At 41.0% G+C, this 12,835-nt stretch overlaps 1 protein-coding gene across 1 annotated transcript in view; it reads right to left on the bottom strand.

Moving 5' to 3' along the window:
* Positions 1-12,835, bottom strand: part of LOC124805760 (lachesin-like) — a 438,185-nt gene that overhangs the window by 314,586 nt on the left and 110,764 nt on the right. The window contains exon 4 of the mRNA XM_047266328.1: positions 12,634-12,804. Coding sequence (XP_047122284.1) covers positions 12,634-12,804 — 171 coding nt within the window. The remainder of the gene's footprint in view (positions 1-12,633; positions 12,805-12,835) is intronic.

Here is a 12,835-nt window from a genome sequence, read left to right on the forward strand (position 1 = left end):
CAAGGCAATCTGGAGCCATATTTGGTTTTAAGAGACGTGAAGATTATGCGCTGTGCTGGATGACTACTGCCCTTTCGTCTATGCATCATTACAGAAGCACGAACATTTCAGTATCTGTAGAATAAAAAAATGAAGATCAGTTATGGTTGTAGTTCTATTTTTGCCGCAATGTTAACACCGGTTCCCGTCAAATCAGCCAAGTTACGCGCTGTCGGACTGCACCCAGCACTTTTGAGGCTAGTTGAGGAGCTAATTGATTGGCAAGTAGCGGCAGAGGTCACGACAACTGACAACAGCCGGGAGAGCGGTGTGCTGTGTCTCATATCCACATTCAGTGGTGCCTACAGGTTGATGATGACACGGCGACCGTTCGGTACCGTTGGGCTTTCCAAGGCCTCTTCCGACGGAGTTTAATTTAGCTTCGTCTATTTTTGAACAATATATTAATTCTGTTGAAAGTTTATTGTGGGCTTATCATTTCCTCGATGTCCTACACTATCTCAAATAGTCATGTGTTGCTTTGAAAGTACTTTCAGGTGTTCCATAAAGTAACTGTAGCTTGTAGATGTGTGTTACTAAAAATACTATAAACTGATAGAACTGTCTCTGAATTTGCTTAATTACAAAGAATAGTGGCAATTTTTATGTCATCATGGCTAAATTGGCTCTGAGCACTATGGGACTTAACATCTGTGGTCATCAGTCCCCTAGAACTTAGAACTGCTTAAACCTAACTAACCTAAGGACATCAGACACATCCATGCCCGAGGCAGGATTCGAAGCTGCGACCGTAGCCGTCGCGCGGTTCCGGACTGAGCGCCTAGAACCGCGAGACCACCGCCGCCGGCTATGTCATCATGGTTAATATGTTTTTTGCGTCTTGATACTAACTTGAAACCGTTGGAGATTTACATCTGCTTAAATTTCATTACGAAAAGGTTCAGTAATTCTGATTGCAAGAAGTGCTGAAATTATGTTTACCTGAATTATCTTGATTTTAAATAAGGTAATCGTGCAAAGACTAATGACACTTCCAGGCAATGACTTTTAGCTGAGATCTAAATATACCTTTCATTTGTCCCTTCTGGTCAGGCGACCGTTTTCTTCCTTATTTAATATTTTCACAAAAGGATTTGCCGAGGGAATGTTGTAGTTGTTCCAGGTTCTGTAGTGAATACTGACACTGGTGTTTAGTGGTTAATACAAAGTTATCTAAGACGTAACTCATATAAACAAGTTGTGTTTTGACAACCACCTCAAAAGCATTTAATAGATATTTTGGAAATCACAATAGCCTTCGCAGTAGTTTGAAAATGTGTCAGAGTTTCAATATTAAAGTATTTAAAATGATTCTTCTGTCAGTGACAGTTCCATGAGGAGTAACCAACAGTGTTAAAGTGCCATTTTGCGGACGCTTATTCATAGGTTAAGCATCTAGAGGTTCTAGCATGGTTACGAAAGATAGCAATAACAATTGAAAACAAAATAAAAATAAAGTACAAGATGTTGTTACACTCTGAAGTATAACCGTTGACCCAATATTGTAACTGTTTCCTAGTTTTTTTTTTTTTTTTTTTTTTTTTTTAATCTCAAGTGCGGTTGCGCTGTGACATTTCTGCTGACACCGAACGCTAAATTTGTCCGGGGAAGTTTTATCGTGTGGGTTTCTTAAGTATAGCGGACTTGAAGCAGAAATCTTTTACCGCCTTCTTCTTCCCAATCCCCTCCCCTTCGCAATCACCATCCCCTGGGAGCGGCTATTGGGTGTTAATGAAACAAATCGTAATAAAATACGAGAATCTGGAGGAAAACACAGTTTAAGAGATTTATTGATTAAGTATGTGACAAAAAGCGGTAAACGTGTAAAAATTACATAACAACTGAAGACTGCATTAGTCAGAAGGCAAAGGGAATTCGCAAACTTTTATGAGCGGGCACAGGATTTGCTGCATCTCAGCAATTGAACTACTGTCTTTACTACCACACGTATACTGAATGACACAGGCGACCAGAATGAAAAAAGGTTGCTCCAGCTAGTGGGCGAGACTAATATTGACAGCTCGTGGGCATCTGATATTAATATTCTCCCCAGTATCAGTCCATGGAGAAGGCATGGACTACAACCCCACTTGCAGGGAGCCACCGATTTGAATGAAGACTGTGGAAAATTATAAAAATAAAAGATTTAGAAAATAAAGTCATCGATTCTGAAACCAGTACAGAACAAAATGCTCTAACACAAGGGCAGCCTCCACTGGCATAAAACGTTCACAGAGTGCCATATAGAATGAGCACTGACCTATAACTGGACCAGTTTGACTTGAAAACAGTTCGAAGAGAAAATACTGAACAAAGACAACTAGGTTCAAGCAACATACTTCGGAGAACCCTACCATACCGTTTGCACTGCTGCTCTCTCGTAGTATCGCGAAATACTCTAATTCCCCTTATCTTTGAATGGTGATCATTGGGATTTGAAAGTTGGTGGTAATAATATACGCTCTACATCCTCAGTGATGACCGGATTTCGGAATTTAGTGAGCAGCCCCTTCCGTCTAGCGAGCCGTCTAACTGCAAGTGTGTCTCACTTCAAACTTTCTATGAGATATGTTACGCTCTCGCGATGGCTAAATGTACCAGTCACGAATCTTGCCGCTCTTCGTTGGACCTTCTCAATCACTTGAATCAGACACATCTGGTAAGGGTCCGATACAGACGAACAATAGTCTAAGACTGGAGTAACTAACGTATTGTAAGCTTTTCCTTTGTTGAAGGACTGCATCGTTTCTGGATTCTACCAATAAACCGCAATCTAGAGTTTGCCCTACCCTTTACTTGTGTAATCTGATCATTCCCTTTGAGATCATTTCGAATAGTCACACCCAGATAATAGACGGATGTTACCGTTTCCAAAGACTGGGCATTTATTTTGTACTCTTACATTAATGGGGATTTTCGCCTTGTTATACGCAATAGGTTACACATACTAATATTAAGAGATAACTGCCAGTCATTACACCACGCATTAATCTTCTGCAAATCCTCACTGATTTGTTCACAACTTTCGTGTGATACTACTTTCCTGTAGACTACAGCATCATCGGCAAACAGTCTACTTCCGCTGTCAAAACCATCAACCAGTTCGTTTATGTAAATCGCATTACGCTGCCCTGGGGCACACCTGAAGTTACACTTGTTTCTCTTGAAGTCACCCAGTTCAGGACGACATACTGCTCTCTGTCTGTTAGAAAACTTTCTATCCAACCACACATTTCATCGTATAGACCATAAGCGCGCACTTTTTAGGGCAAACGGCAGTGGGGAGCTGAGTCTAACGCCTTTCGAAAGTCGAGAAATATGGCATCAACCAGGGAGACTGTATCTAGAGATATTAATTTCGCCCCCTTTAAGACTAGCCACGTTTTCCTTTTACCATCACATAGTCCAGCTTTAACTGCGGGGTCAAAGATCAGAATGGGGATACGCTATGCAGATAACTATAATTCGTCCAAGGTCAGTCAGTGTTAACTCAAAAAGGTGAGGGTCATCAACATGCAGCCCTTTATATTACCTACCAGCCAGCCAGGTGTGTATACGTGTGGAGTAACGGAAATAACCGATGTCTTTTAAAAATAGTAGTACTAGGGTTGAACAGAATTAAAAAAGAAGCGGGGGAACATTTACAGCTACATGATTACTCTGTAGTTCACATTTAAACCTTTGAAAGAGGTTTCGCAGAACGACTTACAGACTTTTACTCGACTCGTACGCTCTCGAATAGCCTATGGGCAAAGTTACACAATTTTTTCCGTGCGAACTCTGCCTCCTCTTACTTTTTGACTGTGGACATTCTTCCCTATGTAGGCACGAGCCTACAAAAAGTTTTAGGATTTGGAGGAGAAAGCTGGTAATAGAAATTTCATGAAAAGACTTCGCCGCAACGAAAGAGCTACGTATGTTTTAATGGTTTCCACCCCAATTCGCTTATCATATCTGTGACACTCTCTGACCTATTTCATGGTAACACAAACCCAGCTGCATCAATTTCAATTTTTTGAGCCTCCTCCGTAAATCCGATGTCATAAGGATCATACACCACGCAGTAATTCTCCAGAGGACAACAGACTGGAGTAGAATAGGCAGTATCTATTGTATACCTGCTGCATCTTCTCAGTGTTCTGTCAATAAAACACAGCCTTTGGCTCGCCTGACCAGTAACATTTTGTATGTGATTGTTGCAATTTAAGTTGCCCATAATTATAATCCCTAGGTATTTAGATGAACCTACAGCCCTTAAACTTGTGTGATTTAGCATGTAACCGAAGTTTAAATCATTTCTTAGTACACATATGGTGGACCTCACACCTCGACATGATTACAGTCAATTGCCTCTTTTCGCCGTTCTTGCTGATGTCTTGTATAAATCACGTTGAAATTCGTTTCATTCTTGTGACGTCCTTACAAGGCCGTAAACGCCGGCATCATTTGCAAACCATCTAAAGGAACTGCTGGGATTCTTATGAATCATGTATGGGGATCAAGGATACCAGAAGGCCTTCCCGTCAGTTACTAAGAACTGTAACGTTTCTGACGGGATGTCACAAATATAGTCGTACAACAGAGACGGCACTCCATTGGCATGCAATCTGATTAAGAGCCGCTTGTGAGAAATGGTTTCCAAATATGAAATCTATTGCAGACCCCTATGGGCAGCACTCATTACTTAGTGTCAATAAAGAGCCTGTTGCATTTCACGAAAATATAGTGATTGTGTGTCAGTACATTGTTTACTTCGAGATATTTTATACTATTGGAACACACTATATTTTCCAAAATCTTACAGCAAATTGATGTCAGTGATACGCGTCTACAGTTCAGCGGGTTACTATTAATTCCTTATTTGCGTACTGATGCAGCCTGTGTAATTTTCTGTAGCTATCGATCTTTCGTCGAACGAGCAGTATGGAACGTGGTAATCGTTCCATGGGCGTGTTTCCTTAGTAGCGCAGTTTTCCTATGGGCGAAGATAATGAAATACAAATGGATAGGCCAAGAGAAGGGTGCGAATGAGTAGCGAAAAGAGCAGAAAAAAGATGAAGATGAAGAAGAAATAAAACGAGCATAACCTCATTGAATGAAACATAGAAAACATTACAGTTTTTACCCGACAGACGAGGACTGCTCCACACTGCTAACAAGGACGACGACGGGAACAAATGTGAAAGTTTTACTAAAATTTGCAGCCGTGATGTAGATAAGAGTGTGCAGAAGTTTTGCTGTCGATGATATCGGCATCAAGTCACAATTCCAAGACCAAAATTACTATACTAAATCTCTTCCAGAAGTAATATCAACCGCCGAAATTGTGCCGACTATCGCTGCCTCCATAACTAACTATGAAACTTACCTTTGCAAACTTAAGTTGCCACTTTTGTATCTCAGAAGGAACCCCATGAATGCAAAGTCACAATTTCAATCTTTAGTATACAATTTTAGTACATAATTTTAATAATTTGTGACAGGAAAAATATTACCTTTACTCTATCCTGTGCAAGCTTCATCTCCCAGTATCTACTGCAACCTACATCCTTCTGAATCTGTTTAGTGTATTCATCTCTTGGTCACCCTCTACTATTTTTACCCTCCACGCTGCCCTCCAATACTAAATTGGTAATGCCTTGATGCATTAGAAGATGTCCTACCAACCGATCCCTTCTTCTAGTCAACTTGTGCCACAAATTTCTCTTCCCACCCAATTCTATTCAATACTTCCTCATTAGTTATGTGATCTACCCATCCAATCTTCAGTATTCTTCTGGAGCACCACATTTCGAAAGCTTTTTTTCTCTTATTGTCTAAACTATTTATCGTCCACGTTTCACTTCCACACATGGCTACACTCTATACAAACACTTTCAGAAACGACTTCCTGACACTTATATCTATACTCGATGTTAACAAATTTCTCTTCTTCAGAAACGCTTTCCTTGCCATTGCCAGGCTACATTTTATATCTTCTCTACTTCGACCATCATCAGTTATTTTGCTCCCCAAACAGCAAAACTCATTTACTACTTTAAGTATCTCATTTCCCAATCTAATACACTCATCATCATCCAATTTAATTCTATTACATTCCATTGTCCTCGTTTTGCTTTTGTTGATGTTCATCTTATATCCTCCTTTCAAGACACTGTCCATTCCGTTCAGCTGTTCTTCCCGGCCCTTTGCTGTGTCTGACAGAATTACAATGTCATTGGTGAACCTCAAAGTTTTTATTGCTTCTCCATGGATTTTAATTCCTACTCTGAATTTTTCTTATCTTTCCATTACTGCTTCCTCAATATACAGATTGAATAACATCGGGATAAGCTACAGCCCTGTCTCACTCCCTTCCCAACCACTGCTTGTCTTTCATGCCCCTCGACTCTTATAACTGCCATCTGGTTTCTGTACAAATTGTAAATAGCCTTTCGCTCGGTGTATTTTACGCCTGACACCTTCAGAATTTGAAAGAGAGTATTCCAGCCAACACTGTCAAAAGCTTTCTTTAGTCTACAAATGCTAGAAACGTAGGTTTGCCTTTCCTTAATCTATTTTCTAAGCTAAGTAGTATTGACAGTATTGCCTCAATGTGTTCCAACATTTCTACGGAATCCTAACTGATCTTCCCCGAGGTCGGCTTCTAGCAGTTTTTCCATTCTCCTGTAAAGAATTCGTGTTAGTATTTTGCAGCCGTGACTTATTAAACTGATAGTTCGGTAATTTTCACATCTGTCAACACTTGCTTTCTTTGGGATTGGAATTATTATATTCTTCTTAAAGTCTGAGGGTATTTCGCATGTCTCATACATATTGCTCACCAGATGGTAGAGTTTTGTCTTGGCTGGCTCTCCCAAGGCTATTAGTAGTTCTAATGGAATGTTGTCTACTCCCGGGGCCTTGTTTCGACTCAGGTCTTTCAGTGCTCTGTCAAACTCTTCTCGCAGTATCGTATCTCCTTTTTCATCTTCATCTACATCCTCTTCCATTTCCATAATATTTTCCTCAAGTACATCGCCCTTGTATAGACCCTTTATATACTCCTTCCACCTTTCTCCTTTCCCTTCTTTGCTAAGAACTGGGATTCCAGCTGAGCTCTTGATATTCATACAAGTGGTTCTCTTTTCTCCAAAGGTCTCTTTCATTTTCCTGTAGGCTGTATATATCTTACCCCTAGTGATATATGCCTCTACATCCGTACATTTGTCCTCTAGCCGTCTCTGCTTAGCCATTTTACACTTTCTGTCGATCTCATTTTTGAGACGTTTGTATTCCTTTCCGCCTGCTTCATTTACTGCATTTTTATATTTTCTCCTTCCATCTATTAAATTCAATATCTCTTGTGTTACCCAAGGATTTCTATTAGCCCCCGACTTTTTACGTACTTGATCCTCTGCTGCCTTTACTATTTTATCTCTCAAAGCTACCCATTCTTCTTCTACTGTATTTCTTTCCCCCATTCTTGTCAATCATTCGCTAATGCTCTCCCTGAAACTCTCTACAACCTCTGGTTCTATCAGTTTATCCCGGTCCCATCTCGTTAAATTCCTACCTTTTTGCAGTTTCTTCAGTTTTAATCTATAGTTCATAACCAATAGATTGGGGTCATAGTCCACATTTGCCCCTGGAAATGTCTTACAATTTAAAACGTGGTTCTTAAATCTCTGCCTTACCGTTGTATAGTGTATCAGAAATATTCCAGTATCTCCAGGCTTCCTCCATATATACAACCTTCTTTCACGATTCTTGAACCAAGTGTTAGCTATGATTAAGTTATGCTCTGTTCAAATTTCTGCCAGTCGGCTTCCTCTTTCATTCATTACCCCCATTCCCTGTTCACCTACTACGTTTCCTTCTCTTCCTTTTCCTACTCTCGAATTCCAGTCACCCAGACTATTAAATTTTCGTCTCCCTTCACTATGCGAATAATTTCTTTTATCTCATCATACATTTCATCAATCTCTTCATCATCTGCGGAGCTAGTTGGCATATAAACTTGTACTAGTGTGGTAGTGGTGTGCTTCGTATCTATCTTGGCCACAATAATGCGTTCACTGTGCTGTTTGTAGTAGCTTACCCGCATTCCTACTTTCCTATTCATTATTAAACCTACTCCTGCATTACACCTATTTGATTTTGTGTTTATAACCCTGTATTCACCTGACCAGAAGTCTTGTTCCTCCTTCCACCGAACTTCAGTAATTCCCACTATATCTAACTTTAACCTATCGATTTATCTTTTTAAATTATCTAACGTTCCTGCCCGATTAAGGGATCTGACATTCCACGGTCCGACCCGTAGAACGCCAGATTTCTTTATCCTTATAACAACGTCCTCCTGAGTAGTCCCCGTCCGGAGATCCGAATGGGGGACTATTTTATCTCCGGAATATTTTACCCAAGTGTATGTATTACACTTCACAAAACAATGAGCGTCGATGTTCAGTACACGTTCAAAACGAACCATTAACTTTGTACCAAGAACACCGAGTGAAAAATTGCGCGCCACACAGATCACAAAGTTTCTCAGCATCATGATGGAAGGCGCAGCCCTTGGAATTGCAAACAGTGCATGGGTTTAGCTAGGTATCCGCTCTTGAAGAATGGATATAGAGTCATATCGATGTAATGGAGTGATGAGAAGTGATGGAATGTGGTGGCATGCAACCGAATTCGAAACAGTCTGTCATGGAGCTTATCGTGAAACTATCCTATACGACTTAGCTGCACATTATGCGGTAATATGTTTCATGGGCACGGAAAAAAACAAACTTTCAGAGGCTGAATTTGTCGAGTTTAAGGAGGGATAGTTTGCACTAAAAGAGTATGATTTTTATACGCAGACCAGGAATCAAGTTAAAGCAAGTTATTTTGATTAGCTATTGGTCAAAAGCAGTGCTCGTAACGTAATTGTAGTTCTCTTACGCCCAGTTTCCCACTCTTGCTTGTTGTGATGTAAATATTCCTGTCTGCCATTGCAAGATCAGTCCAACGAGACAGAATCATAGCGGGCATGGCACCTCCAACTTCACACAGCACGAAGAATAGCTTTTTAGCCAGTTTGCTATCCAGATTAACAGTCGGCAAATTGTATAAGAACGCGTTAAGGCGCTGATTTTGGATGTTCTGATACAACTCTTTTTGTAGCTCTAATTTCCTGTGTTCCATCCCATGTATTTTCTGCTCACATCCCAACTGGTCGGAGTTGAAAACAAAATCGATATTGAACTGTGGGATGTTTGTTTATCTCATCTGTAAATTTTATGGCCGATTCCGCAAATTGAAGTGTATCTTCAAGTTAATGCTTTGTTTGGAATTTCGTTATTATTCGTCATCCAATTCTGTAGCACTGTTTGAAGTTACACAATCATCCACTGCTTACCTTGATATCTCTGTAATTTATGTCGAGTGCAGTCTAATACGTGTAACGTAGAATGTTGCTATCATGCACATCCTGTAAATTGTATCGAGTTGCCTTGAAACGCGCAAACACTAGTTCTTGTAAGTAGTGTGCTTCGTCCTCCTGCCGCGCGGTCTCAGGCGCCTTGTCACGGTCCGCGCTGCTGCCCCCCTGTCGGAGCTTCGAGTCCTCCCTCGGGCATGGGTGTGTGTGTTGTCCTTAGAGTAAGTTATCTTGAGTTAGATTAAGCAGTGCGTAAGCTTGGCAACCGATCACCTCAGCAGTTTGGTCCCATAAGACCTTACCACAAATTTCCGAATTATTTTCCTTTGTCCTCCCTTGAATATCCACAGGTATTTTCTAATTAATTCACGGCCATATTGCTGCGGACTTACTTGTAATGTGTTTTTTTTTATTTTTTTTACTACGATGCGGATGATCCTCTATGTACATAATTATCTTTAGTACCCGTTCCTTGGAAAACTGTTGTCTTGTCTTTCATACGTTACATTGGAGACGGGATTTGTGTCTCCCTGTCCGTCAAGAATGATGAGCTACATGGTTCGAAACCTGTTTCAGTATCTCTTTCACTTGTTAAATACGTATCATTATCATTGCACTCCTCATGTACATTGTCCGCACAGTCGAGCGTATACGACACTAGACATTCCACTGCCTTATCTTGCAGTAACGCTAATATTTCTTCTGCCATTTCTTTTTCACTCTAAGAAATTCCTTCCTTCCTGAAAAAATGTCAGCTTCGGCAGTAGTGTTGTAGATATAATGCAATGTTTGCTTTCTTTATCGTTGCTTTTGCTCTGCTTTCTACCGACAATGCGCAGGTGGATGAACTTTTATAAGGAGAGGTATTCGACGAATGGACTGGACTTCCAGTTCTCTCATCTTAAATCCTATCGAACACTTGTGGGATGCGTTGGGGAGGCGTATTTCTGCACGTACACACGCACCATGAACCCTTCAGCAAATTTCATCGGCTCTTATGGATGAATGGTATATTCTTCCACTCTTTACCAACCTTTAGGCCAGGCTCGAAGCAAATTGCAGAACATTCATTGCATGGCCACGGACCATAATGAATCGTGGTGATTGCAGTGTGATTACTGTCTTTGAATAAAAACGTAATTTCTCTTCGTGTAATTGCCTATGTCTCTCAGTTACCTTATTTACTGCACGGCTGCAGTTCTTTTTATGTATACCAAGTTTCTGCTAGCTATATTACTTGACAGTGGCACAACATGAAAAAGTTACGTTCTTCTGTAAGTTTTGCAGTTTGTAAACTGCGTTGGGTAAATGAAGACATTTCTTTATAAAATGTTCATTTTCCTTGTTGCTTTTTTCGTGCCTCCGGACAGTATTGCAGATCCGTCAGGAAATGTTAAAAACTGGATTACCAGACAACTGTTTTGTAGCATAACCAGATATGGTTGTCAATCAATATTTTCTGAGTTGTTCTTCCCATTCTCAGATGAATTTTTTAAGGGCACTGGTGAACTAAACAGGGGATAGACCGTCTTCTGTCTAACATATGTTCGCTCCTCGAAAGACTCGGTTATATTTAGCACCAATTCAACTTTAGACGTTGTCTTTGTTAGGATTTACCGAATTATGCTCCTGTTCAAATAAATATTACTCGGTCTTTATCTGAGAGGGACAGGGGATGGGGCGGGTGTGGGGGAGTATAACATTCTTCCCCGAGCGCCGTTCTTTCTAGTTATGTCATTGATATTCCTGCATGTCCTAGGAACACTACAAAATGAAGCCAAAAGTGTGGATGGACGGAGGTGGAGAGCAAAATTTCCTGAGGACTTCAAACTTCCTGGAAGATTAAACCTGCGTGCCCAACTGCTGCCATGTCTCCACAACACGCTTTCTTTCAAAAGTGCTATGCAGAAGTTTTAATGTTATGTGAGCCCCATTGCCCCTTTTCTTAAACTAATTTGTGTCTGATTTTATTCCGAGGAACTCAGTAATGTAAATATCGTAAATATAAATTTGATTCAAAAGGCACTTGAAGTGAAGTGAAGCGCAGCTGGACAGCAAGAAACTCTTTAGCGCGCAATCCCCGCGACGATAGTAGTTGTGGATATTTGAGCGTGGACTTTAAAAAAAAAATTATAAAAAACGAGAACTGTTAATCTGTGTCTTGTGGAAAGAGGACGTATTGCTAGGCCGTCGCTCAGAACGTATTGTTACATTTAATGAGAAACGATATTTTAGTGATAAAACCGAGTAAAGTATGCGTAAGAGTTGCCGAACATTTATGTGTACAAAATTTCTGGAAGTGAAGAATAGAAATACTTTGTTATAGGAAAAGGAGGTGAATTTCATTGTCGTTACCGTCTACCAATCGACAGAATTATAAGTGTACAAAGTTCACTAAAATACAGGAAAAGAAATACATTCTGTATAGTTTTCATTCAGTAAGTAACAACCTCTCATAATTTCTTAATTGCAGTAACTGGATTATGATCTTGTACAATAGTATGGCGCTGAACTCCACTGACCAATTTTGATGTAGTAGGACGTGTAGTTTGAAGGAAATTTGTGTGTTAAGCAATCTCCTTTTCTCACGAATAGCAGACTGCTGTTTGATCTTATTTACGACAAGCAGTGGTCCCTTAGGTATGAAAAGCGACGAAAACTTGGGCTCAAAGCTATCCGCAGTACGGCTAAGTAACTAACAGAGTCGTATTTTAAACCTTAAAGAACAATAACTTCCTCCAAATTGTAATATGTCACCAACTGGTTCAGAAACTGATCATTCAGGGAGGCAGCAACCAAAATTAATGTACCGGTTACGACTTAAAGTAAAAATCTCAATCAAAAATCAATCTCTCTCTCTCTCTCTCTCTCTCTCCAATCACATATATAAATATTCATATTATTAAGATAAAAGTAATTTTATAAAGGTTCTGAAGTTTGTAAGATTTGGGATGAGGTAGTGGTGGATGTAGAGCTGTGAGGACAGGTCTTGACTGGTACTTGGGTAGATCAGTCGGTAGGGCACTTGCCCGCGATGGGGAAATGCCCCAGATCCGAGTCATGTCCGGCACAGTATTTCAGTCTGCCAGAAAGTTCGGTGACAGAGAGAAGAAAATTCTTTCTGGTCTCAGCGACACTCGTGGCGCGGCGCGGCGCTGCGCGGCGGCTAGGACGCGGTGCTCGCTCACCCTTGATGGAGTCGCGCGGGCCGCGGCGCAGCAGGATGGGCTGTCCGTCCTCACGCCTCCAGGCGATGCGCGGCGGCGGGTGTCCGGTGGCGCGGCACACCAGCGTCGCGTTCTCGCCCTCCTGCACCGCCAGGTCGGTGCTCGTCTCGTCGTTCACGATGTCCGGCGGCACTGCGGGCACACGGACGGGCGGACCGCTGGC

This window comes from Schistocerca piceifrons, chromosome 7 (genome assembly GCF_021461385.2).
Source record: "Schistocerca piceifrons isolate TAMUIC-IGC-003096 chromosome 7, iqSchPice1.1, whole genome shotgun sequence".
Classification (NCBI taxonomy): Eukaryota; Metazoa; Arthropoda; class Insecta; order Orthoptera; family Acrididae; genus Schistocerca; species Schistocerca piceifrons.